We start from the raw sequence: 18,375 nt of genomic DNA on the forward strand, positions 1-18,375 counted from the left end.
CATTGTCCTAACAGAGCTGTTTATTTATATAAGTGAAGAAAGTTAATGTTAGTTTTCAATAAGTATCTGATTTTCTATTTACTTCTTTTTTTTTTAGAATCTTAAAAATCAAATCATGACTACCAATGTATGGGTGGAGCAGGTGAGTGAATAAAATATTACAACTTGTTTCGTTTAGTTTGTGTTTGTACTGGAACGAAATAAATAATGTCGATAATATGTTATTTTTATTTTGCAATATTTTAATGTGAAATATTATTTTGCTACTGTAGGATAATACTTATATATTTTTTCAACTCATTAAAGATAGCTTTTAGAAAAACAATGAATGCTCGTGGTGGGCAGAGCACAGATAGCCCTTTGAGTAGCTTTGTGTTTTGATAACAAACATAAATTATTTGATCCAACTGGCACAGCGGTATGTCTGCGGACTGGCAAACCTAGAATACGGGTTTTGATACTCGTGGTGGGCAGAGCACAGACAGCCCATTGTGTAGTTTTGTATTAAATTACAAAAAAATTAAAACATCGAAATATTTTGACAAAATTATTTAAATCATTAAACATTTTCCTCATAAATAAATCTGATTTACAACCTATGAAAATCCGCATGAGCTTAATCATTTTTTAATTTTTCGAGCCTAAACATTAAGAATCCTCAAACTTAAACGTTTCATTCTCGCTTTTGTCGTTGTTCCCTTTATAGTTATTGACCACGTGAATTCGTTATCCTGTTTACTCAGTGCACATTCATGTGAGTAAATGTTTCTTTGATTTGCATTTTCGTACAAAGCTACACGAGGGCTATCTGCGCCAGCCGTCCCTAATTTAGCAGTGTGAACTAGAGGGAAGGCACCTAGTCATCACCACCCACTGCCAACTCTTGGGTTATTCTTTTACCAATGAATAGTGGGATTTCCCGTCACATTATAACACCCACAAGGTTGAAAGTGTGTGCATATTTGGTGTGAGGGGGATTCGAACCCGCGATCCTCAGATTACGAGTGGAGCGCCCTAACCACCTAACCATGCCGGGCTCGCATGTGACTGATAAGTAGTTATCACACGAAACATATCTATTTTTCTCCCCCCATCCCGCTAGTACAGTCTACGAATTTACAATCCTAAAATCAGGGGTTCGATTCCCATCGGTGGGCTTAGTAAATAGCCCGATGTGGCTTTGCTATAAGAAAAACACACACTAAAGAGGCACACTCTCTTTCTAGGATCGTTTGTTTGTTTTATATTAGTTGGATTTAATCTCTCTTCGCGAGAGTATTTAATCACCTAGTTCGTATTGCTATTAGTTCTTGTTTGCCTTGTATTTTTGAACAATGGATAATGTTTCACATTCCTTGTGAATCCATTATTATTTTTACAGTTTAAATAATTTGTCCGTTTTTAGTTTTCTACACAACTGCATGCTTTCTGAAAACCATTATCTCTGTAGGTTTTTAAGAGCACTGCGACCATAATTATTCATTACTTTTTAGACAATTAAAAAAAATTTATTATTATTTTTTAATTAATTAATTAATTTATTTATTTTTTATTTTTATTTTTATTATTTTTTATTATTATTACTATTATTGTTACTACAAGTAGTAGTAGCATTTCTCTATGAAGAAAAACAACAAGGAGAAAAAATTACGAAAAAAGAAACATATATGTGAAAAATGCAAAAAAAACAACTTGTGCGTCCATGCATGGACTGTGCCCTGAAATGGGCCTGATTACGATATTATACTTTTGCTCAGGTCCTAAGCTTAAAAAAAAAATCCTTACGTCAGACGCTATCAACGTTCGGGAGGGAGGAAGAGGTCTGATGTACCTGACCCTCCTGGGTATTTAACATCGATACCCAAATACCCACACGGTGAAACTCGAACTCATTACTTCAACAGCTTAAGCTAATATTTATGGAAATAACAAAAGGTCCATTAATAACTTTAAAAATGTAATATTTTTTTTTACTGGCGAATTCTATGTCATTTGCTATACGAGTTCAGATGTGAAAATAAAGTTTTCTTGCTCTACAGAAATTGTTTCGGTAAAGTTAAAAATGTACAAAATTAAATTATTTCACTAAAGCTTAACTTTCAAATTTCTTCCCAAAGGAAACAAAATCTATAAAAACTAAAGCTATTGGCAAATTATTTGTTTTACTACTGCAGTGACTTTTATGAAAATAAATTTTTGTTTAAAAAAAACAGCAAACACTGTTTACCTAAATGTTTAAACTCAAGTTACGTTTACAATTTTTGATTTAGAAAGCTTTGATATTTCAAAATCATACCAGAAAAATGCATCTAATTAACTTAAGTTTGAAATTCAGATAGTTTTGATAAAGTGTTGAAGATGAAAATTAACTTATTTTACCTAATTTGATTAACTTAAAAATAAGTATTTGTAATGCTAATATATCATAAGTTTTTTAATATATGTGTTGATGAAAACCCACGAAGTACTGACGGCTTTAAAACACCGTTGTTATGAATTAGTCGCTAACTCTATAAAGTTCAATATTGGCGAAAACTGATAATAGTTTTTAAAGTATTTTTTAACTGGGTTTTGCGCACGTTACACTTTAATGTATAGGTAGGGTAAAGTCTAACACCCGGACGTTAATTTTTATTTGCTCTTAAGCTCTAAGGAACACAACACTTGCACTGTGCTAATTACGGGGACTGAACCCCAAATTTTGGCGTTATCACAACTCAAGCCCACTGGTAGACAATCAGGGATAGGCGCTTAGTAGAAATATTTTGTAATGCATTATACTATTGCATTTCTTATAGACTAAACTATTGTTTCTAAATTAAAAACCTGTCCCGTTAATAACAGGAATTGAGATATTTTTGGACATGTATGAACTGACTACATTTAGAAAGTACCGGTTTTAGAAACTGATTTTAAATATTTACGTTCGATAACATCTTTTATTGCAAGAAATTTTAAATACGTATATGTACTTCATAAAATATATATATATATATGAGAATGTTGTTGAGTCGAGGCTTAGAAAGTTTTGTTTTTTGTGACCTAGTATTTGCATAGAATAATATTTTTTGAATTGTGGACCAGCTCTAACATACTTTTTCTAATAACTGATAATTACAAATAAAAACCTTACTAAGATTTAAGGCTTGTATCCCAAGATAAAATAAAAACGTTTTTTTTTTTTTTTGAGAATTTTGCGAGAGAATGTTTAGAAAAAGCTCCAAGCTAGTTGGATCGTAACTATTTCTGTATACTCGGATAAGCTGATCTTTTGGTTCATTATTAACGTAACTTTGGGTATTTGTTAACTCGCATAAACTCAACCTAAAAACACCATACAAGATTCAGCAAACTGAGAAAGTAAGAACACGCATAATAATGAAACATATTAACAAAACAAAAACTGAGCGTTTCCTTATTAGTTTCATCCACATTTTTAGCAAGATAAATATATACAGAGTAGCTTGATGTCTATTTACCTGCCTCATTAATTTATTTGAACTTTCAATTTTAATATTACTTGGATACTTTTGTATAATTTATCTATATATTCTTTAATAAATAAATCTTAGAGGTTGTATCATAATGTGCAAAACTTGTATGCGTGAAAATGGGATGGCCTGAATTTTTATAATAATAGTATACTTATTTTACACTTAATACTCTGAATTATTTACTGTTTGTATAATAGGAAAAACAACAGTAATTAGTATTAAAACATTTAACTGCAAAACTAAGTTTAAATATAAGTTAGTTTCCGAAGTTTATCAATTTTTTTGTTTCTGTATTACAACATATTTTGCCACGAAATATTCTACTGCTTTAGGGTGATTTTGATTATGAGTATTTTTGAAGTTCACAACTTTTAGAGTGCTTTTGATTATGTGTATTTTCGAAGTTCACGCGTACACATGTAATTAGATGCTCTGTTTGATGGTTAATCTATTCAACTAGTAGTTTTGGATAGTAAACATGTTGTTATAACCTTTGTAACTACAGGAATGGAACGATTACAAGTTGAGGTGGGATCCAGAAGAATATGGCGGTGTTTCAAAACTTCACGTTCCTTCAGAACAGATATGGCTTCCCGATATTGTTCTTTACAACAAGTAAGTTTTATTGATTTTTCCCAGTTAATTCTAATGTTTCTTTTTCTTTATACGTATATATATTTTTAAATCGATTGGAACATTCGGTTGTTTTGTTTTGGCTTCATCATCGAATTCATATATATAACAATAATAACAAATGCTGAGATATGCCAAGTAAACTCACTATTACAGTTTGTTCCAGCTCAAAACTGCACATTAGATTATTTGCATTCTGTCAAACCCAGGATTTTAGCATTGTGCAAGTACGTTAGTGTAAATAATAGTGCTCACTTTGTTTTGCAAGTGTTGATTTGAAAAAACACAAAAAAAACAAGCCAATCATAATTGTTTTAAAGACTGGCTATAAATGTGGTTGACAAAACACATAGAATAAGAAAGTTGAGTTATATAATTTTAAGTTCATTCTGTAAGAACTATGAAATGTTAATTAATACAGAAAATACAGGGTTCTAAATTAATACTCTAAGATATCATATGTCTACAAACTTTTATGAAGTATGATTTTGTGAGTTTAAACTACAGTTTCCACTGAGCTAGTGATGTACACTCAGTTTAAATAAGAGAAAAATGTTTTATTACATTATGACGCAATTATTAGTTTAAGTTTGTTTGCTAAGCACAAAGCTGTACACTCGTCATGGGTATCGAGACCCAATTTTCAACATTATATATAAACCGTTAGACTTAGCCACTAGGGGAATATTTATTAGCTTGTAAATAAAATATATCTGAATTATGTTTTAGGATATCTTCAAGTAGTCGAGCACAGTGGTTTAAAGCTACCAAGATCTTAAAATAAAAGCATCCAATTGGTTTGTACAGTTTAAGTAACGTAATTTCTTTTTCTTTCTATAAATTGCTCCTTAGGCATTATATTAACAATTCTACAGAGCACGCAGTCCGCGCTGACAAGTTCAAATAAAATAATGGATATCGTACACTAGAATACCATTCTGTTGAACTTTCTCTACTCATTTGGCCTTTAATCAGTAGCAGTAGTAACACTATAATTACTTAATAATGCTTCCTATATTAAATTAATCACGTGCAGGTGGATTTAATGTTTCAAAGAGATGCAATAAAAACATTAATTTCACGTTAGTTAAGATATTCTCAAAGTTATCGTTAAACTGTTTGAACATTTGTGATAAAAGTTTGTTACGCATTTTGACATTTTTAGACTTAATGCCCTTGACAACGTTTCAAAATGAACGAGCCTTACCATTAGCAAAGTATTAACATCAGCATTTATAACATTCGTGCCAGTTAGAGAAGTGTAACAGTTGTTGCGCAACGAATTCAAATGGTATTTACGGTTTTCCTCAAACATTTGGTGTATGTGAGCATACTACGTTGTAACTGTAAGATGCAAAATAGCAAGTTTAATAACATACAGAATTAGAATATCCAATTATATTTGTATAGTAAATGAGTAATTTGTTCATTTAGTATATATATTTGATTATATACGTATATGAAATAGTTAAAATTACCTGATTATAAGTGATATGTATTAACAAAACGTTTCATAATAAAATAATTTCAAACTACATATCCCCCGCTAGTACAGTGGTATGTTTATGGATTTACAACCCTAAAATTAGGGGCTCAGTCCCCTTCAATGAACTCAGCATTCATGCTATGTACTATATATTTTCTATCCACTATTTTATCTTAGTGTTGTATTTATTTAATGAACTGATTTTCCAAACCTTTTATTGCAACATTATTCACTTGGGAAAATATTTAAGTTCTAATTGCATTACTGAGAGAAAACAAAAGGTTTAAAACATATTTTTAAATATGCACAACCATGCTCGCCTAATTACTTGCAACACAAATATATAATACCGAAAGCATTTGTCTATGAAAAAATAAACGTTTTATATTCCTCTTTCAGGTGTTGTTTATTTCTTACAGGCCACATTTATTCGTGCCATAATCTCATATTGCATTCTAGCTATAATGCGTTTTGTTTACTGCATTGACATTAATGATCTGAACCGATTTCCCTTAAACACGTTTCTTATATTAACCAGTAGATGGCGACGCATAACAAGCTCTTTTCTTCTCGTAAGGAGTGTGTGTGTTTTTCTTATAGCAAAGCCACATAGGGCTATCTGCTCAGCCCACCGAGGGGAATCGAACCCCTGATTTTAGCGTTGTAAATCCGGAGACATACCGCTGTACTAGCGGGGGACATTTCTTCTCGTAAGGAACGTGTAGAAAAGATGAAATCGCGAACATAAACATAGAGTTTAAATATAGACTTGGTTGCAATCAAATGATCTTTCTTGACAACTGATATCAATTTGGTAGTGTTTGCAATTAAAGTCATTTGCATTCTAAAAACTAATTTTGCTCCAAAGTATTTCACCACTTTATATTACTAATTATTGTGATTATTACTGTATAAAAGCAAATATATTTACCACTAACCTTGGCATTTGTGGTAAAAATCACGTAAACTGTAATTTTTTTCCTCACATTCCTCTAAAGTTGTCCATTTCTAATTCAAAATCCAAGGTCTTCATAAAACAAGGTCTTAAATCTATTTTCGTCCCTCACAAATCATTGCTTAAGAAACCTTTACATCCATAACCACAACTTGTCAGTTCCAGTAACCACAACTTGTCAGTTGGGTATGGACAGAAAAGACTATGTAGAGGAGTGAACAACGTTTCGACCTTCTTTCGTCATCGAAGATCGAAACGTTGTTCGCTCCTCTACTTAGTGCTTTCTCTACCCATACCAGCCGTTTTTACACATATAATTTTTCTCTGCAGGTGGGTTTTTCGTCATCACGGAATAAAAGTCTTTTAAACACTAGATATATTTTTATCAAAAATATTAAACCTGTTGGTTTTGTTTTTAATGCTTCGCCAGATTTCCAATTTTAAACGGTAATTTTTAAATTTTTAAAGACTCGTATTTTGCGTAATCTTCAGGGTCTCTGAACGTAATCATATTATCTATTTTTACCATTCTTTCGTCTAGGCAAAAGAAAAGTAATTGATCGATACAAAAAAAAAATAACTTGCTGTTTTACATCTACTTCTACAACAATTAGCTAATTGATTTTATGTTTGATTATTAGAAGAATTTGTAACAGTTCTTACAACGATGAAAATTGGCCTTAAGAGTCTTGGAGAGAAAGTAATGAAAACAAGACTACATGAGTTAGCCGAGACTTTGCTTTATGGCATTTTAAAAGGCTCGTTATCTGTGGTGCCTTTCTCTTCTTTCCCTCAGTTGGCTGGGTAATACATCTGCCGAGTTTTATCATTAAAAATCGGTTTTAGATACCTGTGGTGGGCAGAGCATGTATAGCCCATTGTTTAGTTTTGCGTTTGAATACAAATAAACAAAGGATATCCGTGATATTTCACTATTTTTCACAAAGTTCTCAGTGTGAAAAACAACAGTTCGGTACTGCTCAGAAACAATTGAATATCCAACATGTTCTGTTATAATTTATCTCATCATTATTAAGCATGTTTAAGCACTGTAAACTCTGAAGCTCATAAGTTTATCATCTCCATCTTTCTGCTGCATTGTACAAGGATTTCACCAGTAGATGGTACCAGAACAATCACATTACATTGAATAAGATCATAAACTCTTTAAAAATATATGAACAATAATGTGAACTATATGTTGACAACAACTTCTAGCAAACTTTATGCTTTATTTCAGAGTTTGAATTTCTTTGTCTTTAAGTGACTATTATAGCCGTAATTTGTGTATATTTTCAATCAAATCCATACTTTCTTTTAGCTATGCTTTGGACACGTGCATAAACGCTTAAATACAGTAAACTAGTAATAATTTTAAACTGTATGACTTTAAATTCAAAACCTGGCTTGATTAAAAATAATTCGCATTAATAGTTGTTGTTTTTTTCAAACGTTATAAGAAATATTTTTGATAGCAGTTTTATAATGTATTAAACACTTACCCCTTATGCAATAATACACCATGATGAATATCAGAATCTCTTTCTATAATGAACATTATGTTACTAAGGGTTAAAATAATACCACAGTTGATTTTTATACTCGATTATAATTATTTGTTGATGCAATAAACTTGTGAGAAGTAATATCCATTCAGGAGATATTACAAACGCGATCCTAAAAGGTAGCAACTTCCTTTCTCAAGCGTCATAATAAATTACTCTATTAGATTTTAGTTTGAAGTGGTCCAGTTATTTCGCTCCATTTCCAGTGTCTATGTTAGAGACGAAATTTTTTTTAATAAACTAGAGAGCATGAGTTTGAGTTAAAATATTTTTTTATATAACCAACTTTTATCTTTAAAGTATATTGTAGAATAAATAGGCAAAAAAGTTTTGCAATTTCTGCTAAACATTGGCCCCCTGGCGGCACAGCGGAATGTTTGTGGATGTACAACGGTAGAAACCGAGTTTCGATACCCGTAGTGCGCATAACACAGATCACCAATTGTGTAACATTGTGTTTTAATTATAAAAAAACTGAACTTTGAACGTTTAACTGAAAAATGAAGATAAGGTAACATTTCATAAATGCTTTACAGTTACGTGGAATTGATGTTTTAAACTTAAATGGTACCTTTGCATACGTGGATTAAACATCTAGGCTCGATATCCCTAGCGTTAAAATATAGAAGTCCCGAATTTTGATCTTATTGTTAAATGGAAGTAGCCATTCAGCGACTCGATGGCTTTGTTTAGATACAAATTGAATAATTTGCAATGTTTGTGACATAACTAGTTCTGATATTTTGGAGAGTTGCTCACCGGTATGGCAGAACGAGCCTTGGACATTCCAAACAAGAGACTGAGATGGTGGCATCTGTATTAAGTATTGTGTGTTTTCTTGTAGGGAAGCTACATTGAACTATTTGCTGATTCCTCAGAGAGGAAGCGAAACCCTGCTTTTTAACGTTGTAAATCAGCAGACTCACCGCTGACCCAGCGGAAAGCAGCATCTGTGTTAAACTCGACCTTCTATAATTACTACATAACGCAATTATCTGAAGCAGTTTGTGAATGTTCCTTGAGTGTAAATAACAAATAGAAACAATGGCCATTCAACTTGTTTTCTTCTTTCAGTGCAGACGGAAACTACGAAGTTACCATCATGACCAAAGCCACTCTTCACTCGAATGGACTGGTCATCTGGCGACCACCTGCAATCTATAAGAGTTCGTGTGAGATGAACGTCCAGTACTTTCCATTTGACGTGCAAACGTGCTTCATGAAGTTTGGCTCGTGGACCTATGATGGTTACACTGTATGTTTGTGATGTTCGCTAAATAATATCATAATTAATTTATGTTTTATAAATGAAACAACAGTTTTACATTCTTCACTGTTCAGATTTTCCAATAACTTCTAACCAAAACAAGCTATTGTCATAGATCCAAGTGGATAAGTACTTCAGTTATTAATATAACTAATATGATTTATTGATCCAACTAGTTGTGTGCAATGACATAAAGCAAAAACGTGTAATGATTAAATTATTTGATTCATTCGTTGGGTGTCATTGTTATCAGTATTTCTGGCCATAATCCCAATAATATCGCAACAGCTTTGGCCAGCTTTGGAGATTTAGGTTAGACCATAGCAGATACGTATTCTCTGGTTTTTCTATAATTAGCTTCTCGTTCATTAGGTTAGAATGTTCAAACACAAAATTGTGAGACAATTTGTGGGGCTCAATGGATCATTTATATTTATTGCCTATTAGAAAAGGTCGATATTAGTTCTAATTTCATAAATAAGTATTTTAACTTAATTAGATGGTTAATAATTATACGAATAAAAGCAATACGTTTAGAAATATTTACAGCATTTTCAGATAAATTCAAAACAATAAAGAGAACAAACAAAAATACTCATGATGTTATACAGACGTAGCAAATTGTACTGTAACATTTGAACAACAATGAAACTAAATTTATACATTGTTAGGCGCACGTTACGGCAGACTCGAGAAATAGAACATTACAAGCAGGTTTATAATATAACGAATATTCTAATATCAAACAGTATGTATATTAATGTTTGTTTTGAATTTCGCACAAAGCTACTAGAGGGTTATCTGTGCTAGCCGTTCCTAATTTAGCAGTGTAAGATTAGAGGGAAGGCAGCTAGTCATCACCACCCACCGCCAACTCTTGGGCTACTCTTTTGCCAACAAAGAGTGGGATTGACCGTCACATTATAACGCCCCTACGGCTGAAAGGGCGAACATGTTTGGTGCCAACGGGATTCGAACATGCGACCCTCGGATTACGAGTCGAGCGCCCTAACACACTTGGCCATGGCGGGCCAATCTTTCGATAGCACTAGGTTTTTATTTATTTTAAACAAAAAATACTAAACTCCTATACTAGTAATGAAATGAATGAAAAAGTCAGTTTTTAAGGTTAAAAAAAACGTAGCAAAATGACAGAAAAAGAATCATTTGAGTGAGTAATTGAGTGCATCTCTATACTCTGACAATTTTCTTAGAGATGAAAAAAGAGAAACTTCCCAATGATTACAAAACTTTTTATTCAACTTGTTTTAAAACCAGACAAAATTTTCTCGAAACGAAGAACACCAATTACCCACACACTCTTCGTATTACGAATAATACGTCATAAAGCAACTTCAGCAGATTAAAGTATTCGGCTGGAAATTGTTTTTATTGACTGCATCTGTCTGGAGATTTTTGGGGAGATACAACATTTAAAACAAGCAACAAAGTTAGCAGCAATTACCTCAACATAATGTTGTTTGTTCTGTATTTAGTTTGTAGATATGGTTCGTAAAAACATCTTCTTTGTGAATAACGTTAAACTTCGTAAGAGCTGAAATAAAAAAATAAGGGCTCTAATATTTTGCCCCACAGCGACATGTCTGTGGACTCGCACCGCTAAAAACCGGGTTTCAATACCCGTGGTGGGCAACACACAGATAATTTATTGTAAAGCTTTGTGCTTAATTTTAAACAAACGAGCTAAGATTTTAATTTTAGAATTCTTATTAGTTTACCGTGTTTGTTTGCTGAAGAGTATTTACTAGTTTTGTCTCTCCTTTCCACCTACCTTCAATAGTCCAACGGTAACTCTGCAGATTTATGACGCTAAAAACCAGGTTTCGATACTTCGGGTATGAACACAAAGTAGAGATAGCTCTTTGAGTCGTTTTGCGCTTAACAGGAATCAAAATTAATTTTTCTCGAATAACAAAATGTATTTTAAAACAAAGTTAAAATCCTATGTGTTTAATGATCAAATTCAAATCCGTTTTAAAATTTATGTTTATTGTTTTACTTCATTTGATAGTGCCACTATAAAACTGTTTTCAGTGTGTGTGTGTGTGTGTTTTCGCTAAACTTTTAAGGTTTTTACTGAGTGTCATATGGCCTGCAAAACAGTTTGAAAACATTTAAATAATATTCATGTGGAAACCATAGTTTACAAAAAATATCTAAAAATAAATGACACGTATAATGTCTGTTTGGTTTGGATGGCCACGTATGTCAAAGAAAAGTGGCGTCTGTTTAGTTTGAAAAGATACGCACGCTTTAAAAAGACAGTTTGTTTTTTGAATTTTGTGCAAGTCTACTCGAGGGTTATCTGCGCTAACCGTCCCTAATTTAGCAGTGTAAGACTAGAGGGAAAGCAGCTAGTTATCACCACCCACCGCCAACTCTTTTATCAACGAATAGTGGGATTGACCGTCACATTATAACGTCTCCACGGCTGAAAGGGCGAGTATGTTTGGTGCTACCGGGATTCGAACCCGCGACTCTCAGATTACAAGTCGAGCGCCTTAACCCACCTGGCCATGCCGGGCCATTAGAAAGACAGTGCCTGTTTAATTTGGATAGTCAGGGTTGTCTAAGAAAGGACAAATCTGCACTATTCGTCTATAATTTTCAACTGATAAACTAGGTGATTGTAACTAGACAACAGCACCTGTCGCCAACTCCTCGGTTACTCTAATCTAGTAGTGAAATTTTTCACAATAGTTTCATAATGCAAACTGAGTTCCCTTGTGCGGAGCAAGAGGATTCACATCTGACTTGTTAATTAATGAAGCACTCCCGACTACGTGGAACTAATTTAACATTTGTATTTGTAAATATAACTTTGTGACAACCTAAAAGATTGTTCATTTACAAATAAGCTCTAAAAAATAGTGAACATGAATTGCGTAGAAAATCTATTGTTCTAAGCTTAAACATAACTTTAGCTGAACCAAATAGAACCTCAAATAACCAATATATTGTAACTGTTTCTGACGTTAATCGTTTAAGTAACTTGTTTTAATTGTTATCTCAAAAGAGCGTTTGAGAATTAGAATTGTCTTTGAATGATGTATTTGTGTGTGGAGTGTAATATTTCAAACATTCAAGACAATTCAGACATATTTCATTACAAAGATGTTTGTTAATGTTTTGTTACAGGTTGACTTGAAACACAAGCATCAGTTTGGAAACTCTGGTGATTCAGAGATCGCAATGGGGATTGATTTGAGTGATTTTTACCTCAGTGTAGAGTGGGATATTATGGCTGTTCCTGCTAGAAGGAAAGAGAAGTTTTACAGCTGTTGTGAAGAGCCATATCCTGATATCACCTTCAATATCACTCTGAGACGCAAAACTTTGTTTCATACAGTTAACCTTATCATTCCCTGTGTGGCAATCTCATTTTTGTCGATTCTGGTCTTTTATTTGCCATCAGACAGTGGCGAGAAAGTGTCTTTAAGCATTTCGATTGTCCTTTCTTTGGTGGTATTTTTCTTGCTCTTATCGGAAATCATTCCACCAACTTCTTTGACAGTCCCTCTTTTGGGAAAATATTTACTTTTTACGATGATTCTCGTTTCTCTTTCGGTGTTTGTCACAATTGCTGTCTTAAACGTCATGTTCCGGTCCCCATCGACTCATCGAATGTCCCCATGGGTGAAAAAAGTTTTTCTGGACTTCTTGCCGAAGGTGTTATGGATGAGACGACCACAAGACGAAGACGATTCACTACAAGACAACCAATCTACAGAGGACATGCTGGCATCATCAGAAGCTGACATGTCTGACGTCGTGCCATATGAGTGTTCGTTTCAGGAAACCACATTTCCCGCCACTGAAGTTTCGGATGAATGCTCACAATCTTCTTCTCCGGATAATTGTCTCAGTCCGGCGGTTGAGAAAGCGATTTTTAATGTGTGTTTCATAGCTCAACATATGAAAAACGAAGATAGCTATTCAGAGGTGAGAAAGACAAACAAAATAACTTCACAAACTAAATTTTAATATATTTAAATGGCGTAATCAATAATCTACATATGTTTATTAGTCAAGTAAAGAAACAAAATACATAAATATAAACAATTTATTAAAAAAGGTGAACATTTCTAAAAATAAAATTTGTTATAAGATTAAGCTTACATTTTCTCAAGAATAACCTGTTAAGAATATAGCCAGATATATTTATATTAAAAAATAACATAAGAATGTAGCCAGGTCTATTTATATTAAAATAACATAATATATAGCCAGATTCATTTGTGTTAAAGGAATAATATATAACCAGATTCACTTGTGTTAAAGGAATAATATATAACCAGATTCACTTGCGTTAAAGGAATAATATATAGCCAGATTGACTTGTGTTAAAGGAATAATATATAGCCAGATTGACTTGTGTTAAAGAAACAATATATAGCCAGATTCACTTGTGTTAAAGGAATAATATATAGCCAGACTGACTTGTGTTAAGAAAACAAACGAAACAGACCCTCAGTTAAATTGCTTATTCTGTTGCTTAAAGCTACCCCCAGTGGCACAGAGGTGTCTGCGGACTTGCAATACTAATATCCGGTATTCGATACCCATGGTGGGCAGAGCACAGATAGCTCATTGTGTACCCTTGTGCGTAATTACAAACAAAATGTTTTTAAAGCAAAATATACCTTCTAACATTCAACTATTGCTTTCAGATACTTATATTGGTTTATCATATAATGTTCTGATGTTGTTGGGTTAATGTTTTATAATCACATATACTTACCTTCTCCAAACCATTTGCTGGATCGCGTACAATACACATAAAGTAAAAGTTACTGAAAAAAGGTTTTGAATGAAAAACTGAATAGCATTTACACGTTATTTGTGTTTTGATTTAAACTAGAAGCAGAGTTACGATTTTAGCCATGACACAAGAACTATGTTGTTGTTTTTAATAAAACAACTTCAGTTACATAATCCCCGCTTGTTTCTCTTTGAGGAAAATCCTAAACAGGCAAATTTAGAGTATCATGCAATAATTTAGTTAAAGTACGTTTATATTATATAATAAATAAACTTAAATATAAAAATAATGAAGTTATTATAAAGTAGCACTGAACTTTTAATTAAGTCTTGCTAATGCTGATCAGTTCTAACAAATATGATGCAAGTTTAGTTCCCATTGTTATCAGTTATTTTAATTGTGTTATCGATTTGTCACCCAAGGATTACGAAGTCAAACATCATGAACCGTAAAGAAACATATTTTAACACTTTCAACAGTCATGTTTCTTTAATACAAATGGAGATTCAAAAATTATTGGCAAAATGTATTGTTTTAATTATCTTCTGAAAAAGTACAATTATTTTCCAAATCCAAACATATAAATATTGGGAATCTATTAAAACGTATTCAAGAATTATACAATTAACATTAAGTCTTGGAGTTTATTTCTTCCTTATTACGTTTCACTCTGATAACCCCAAATTAGGACTTATCATGAATATCTAAGCTGTCCTTATTGCGCAACATTTTCATGGCTAGAAAAAAGTAGTTTTAGACCCAATTGAATTTTCATGAATTTGTGTTTTACTATTTCAAAAACATCAGAATAAGGTTAGTGTGTAGAAATATATATAAATAATATCTTATCACTAAGAATTTACAAGAGGGTACTAACATTAAGAGGTATAAAATAATCAAAATTTCGTCTCCACAAAGGAACACACATGTGTCTAAAATCTCAAGCATCTTCCCTGTAGGCTCGGCATAACCAGGTGGTTAAAGCACTCGAGTCGTAACACAAGGGTCGCGGGTTCGAATTCCCGTCACACCAAACATGCTCGCCCTTTCAGCCGTGAGGACGTTATAATGTGACGATCAATCATGCTATTCGTTGGTAAAAGGGTAGCCCAAGAATTGGCGGTGGGTGGTGATGCTAGCTGCCTTCCCTCTAGTCTTATACTGCTAAATTAGGAACGGCTAGCGCAGATAGCCCTCGTGTAACTTTGCGCGAAATTCAAAACAAACCAATCTTTCCTGTAATACGTTATTTTAAACTTCAGACACTTCCTGTAATATAGCACTTCTCACTTCAGTTACCTTTTCTGTAATATAGCGGTTCCAATCCCAGGTACCTCTCCTTGATTCAGTGTTTCAAACATTAGATGTTTCTCCCATATAAAAGTGTTAAAAACTTTAAGAATGTTCCATCTAACATCAGCGGTATGTCTACCGGGTTTCGATACACATGTTGGGCAGTGAACAGATAGTCCATTGTGTAGCTTTGTGCTTAAATAAAAAAAACACAATCCACATAATCCAGTGTTTCAATTGTATTCCCTCTAAATACAACATTTCAAAATACAAGCGTGTCATGATACACTTTTCAAACCCAAGATACCTTCTCTTTGAATAAGTGTTTCAAACCACAGGTTTTTCTCCTTTAATACACTGTTTCAAACCCTCAAACTCCAAGTATCTTCTCTCCTGTTATACAGTGTTTGAAATCCCATAATACAACGTTTCAAACACTACGTGTCTCTTCCATAATAAAGTATTAAAAAATTCAAGTACCTTCCATGTAACACAGTGTTCAGGCATTTCTTCTCTAATAAAGTGTTTCAAACCTGAGGCATCTTGCATTTAATACAATATTTCAAACCCTAGGTATTTTCCCTGTAATACAGTATTTTCTGTGACAAAACTTTTTTTTTTACATGAAGATGCCCATTGCCCATTTGTGTATTCGAAATTGAAATAGGATATTCATATTTTGACCCTCAAATCTCTAATTCTTTTACCTAGTTGAGTAGTATTATCATGAATGTATCTAAATAATTGTTATGATGAGAAGAAATTCGATGGTTTTTATGGAAATCTGCTACGGACAATCTGTGGCCTCTGTCCACCACGGGTATCGAAATCCGTTTTCTAGCAGTGTAAGTTTACAGACATGCAGCTGTGCCTCTAAGATGCTGCTACGTAAACCAAAACTTTCTTTCCTCGTTGTTTTTGAGTTAAATATCCCGTGTTGCGCTAAGCAGATTTCTAGCAATTTGTGTATTGATCCAAATTATTGACCATCAAAATATTTGTTTAATTATTTAAGAAAACTATTTCCCTTTTGCATAATGTTTTATTTTAAGCCTCTGAATGTTACATTGTTTTATACAAAGCATCTTATTGATTTTAATTATTGTTTCCTCATCTTGCAAAGTAATACGACTTTTAATTAGCATCAGTTGTGTACCACATCACTGTTAAACCAATCAATTTATTCTAGTTTCAAAGATAATATGTTTCCTTAAGACAGAAAAAGCAACATCATTTTTGTCTAGGTATCTGAGTTTCTTTTAATTATACGACAGCATTTCATTTTAAGTATCAGATTGAGTTTTTACTCACTTTAATAATACTTTGGATAAAATTTCGAAAACAATATCTAGGTGGTATTTCCTTAACGAGTGAAGTACAACATAAACCTTAAAAAGCAAGACGAAATATTTACGAAACGTCGCCATATCACAGTTATAAAATATTTTTCGAGATAGACGTCGCAAATCGTATCGCATTTCACAAAAACATTGTTTTATTTTCTTTAGAAATTCTCGGAAATGTTTAGCTGCCTTAAAAGCTTAAATAAATAAACTACTTTTTGTATTTATTCCAGATAAAAGATGATTGGCAATTCGTTGCCATGGTGATAGATCGTCTGTTTCTGTGGATATTTAGTCTAACTTGTGCTATTGGTTCAGCCTGCATCATTCTCGAAGCACCCTCCCTTTTTGATGACCAGCAGCCAATTGATGTACTGGTCTCCAAAATGGCCGCTAGACGACTTTATTATCTAAGTGATTAATAGCCTTCAAGTAAAAAAAATTCGCCTATATTTTTATTGCCATTTGGATTGTACAAGCTATTTAAAACTTTTCCTAAGCTCTTTCTGAGTGTACCTTCAAATATTTTGTTTATTATTATTTGCGAACTTTTGTCTGTTAGCAATTTTTGTGTCAAATTAATGAAGTTATCAAATTTAATATAAATATTGTCAAGTCTACAAAGTAAAGTTCCTTAAAAAACTAGAGTAAATTATAAGCGTTTTCATTTTTAATTTTAAATATTAAAAGTACCTTGGCTTTAACATCCATTTTCATTTAATTAGAATTTTTTGATACTATAATGCTGAAAATGTCTCTAGAACCACCTTAATTCAGTTCCAGGAATACAGGCTTTTTTATACAGTCTTTCTGGTTATAAAAATATCCTTAAAATTCTCAACTTGATTCTTATTCAATCTGCGACTGTATCAAGCCTTTTCATAATAACATTAACCACCAGACTTGACAAATGATCATCTTAAGAGGTAAGCACGTTAATTTAATTATGGTTAATAATATAATTCAGTCACTAAGACGAGCACTAGATCCAAATTATAAGAGAAAAGAAAAGTATTTATAACGCCATAATCAACCAAATAAGCAATACTACACGAATTAATATTTTAGAATGTTCTTGTATTAACTATATATGGTATCTTTATGAAAATGCATAAATGAAGGATGAAATATATAGATCTAAATGAGAAACAGTGTCCTTCATCCACGATGTTTTAGTGGTGTTGTCGATTATAGGGAATTTAGGAAAAACACACTAACTTTTAAAATCTGTAAGTTTAATTTAACTAGCTTAAACAAGCATAAAATAAATCGAATACATGAGAAATAGCAATTGGTTGAACAGGAACTGAATAACTAAATATGGAGGCCTTAATTTCATAGTGCTAATAGCCAGAATCTCAAACAATACTAAATACGAAAGCCCAATATTTTAATTATAACAACCAGGATTTAAAATTAAATATGAGGGCTTTAATATTCTAGTAGTAATACCCAGAACTTTAGAAATTATTAAATATGTTGGCCTTAATATTGTAGTAATAATAACAGATATAAAACATTTACTACGTATGAGTGCCTTATTATTATAGTACTAA

General features: G+C 32.6%; 1 protein-coding gene across 1 annotated transcript in view; it reads left to right on the top strand.

Annotated features, from left to right (window-relative positions):
* Nucleotides 1–17,361, top strand: part of LOC143238284 (acetylcholine receptor subunit alpha-like 1) — a 28,790-nt gene extending 11,429 nt beyond the window's left edge. The window contains exons 2-6 of the mRNA XM_076478377.1: nucleotides 98–142; nucleotides 4,000–4,109; nucleotides 9,208–9,388; nucleotides 12,560–13,363; nucleotides 17,053–17,361. Coding sequence (XP_076334492.1) covers nucleotides 98–142; nucleotides 4,000–4,109; nucleotides 9,208–9,388; nucleotides 12,560–13,363; nucleotides 17,053–17,241 — 1,329 coding nt within the window. The 3' untranslated portion in view covers nucleotides 17,242–17,361. The remainder of the gene's footprint in view (nucleotides 1–97; nucleotides 143–3,999; nucleotides 4,110–9,207; nucleotides 9,389–12,559; nucleotides 13,364–17,052) is intronic.
* The last annotated feature ends 1,014 nt before the right edge of the window (nucleotides 17,362–18,375 follow it).

Source organism: Tachypleus tridentatus, chromosome 13 (assembly GCF_004210375.1).
Source record: "Tachypleus tridentatus isolate NWPU-2018 chromosome 13, ASM421037v1, whole genome shotgun sequence".
Lineage (NCBI taxonomy): Eukaryota > Metazoa > Arthropoda > Merostomata > Xiphosura > Limulidae > Tachypleus > Tachypleus tridentatus.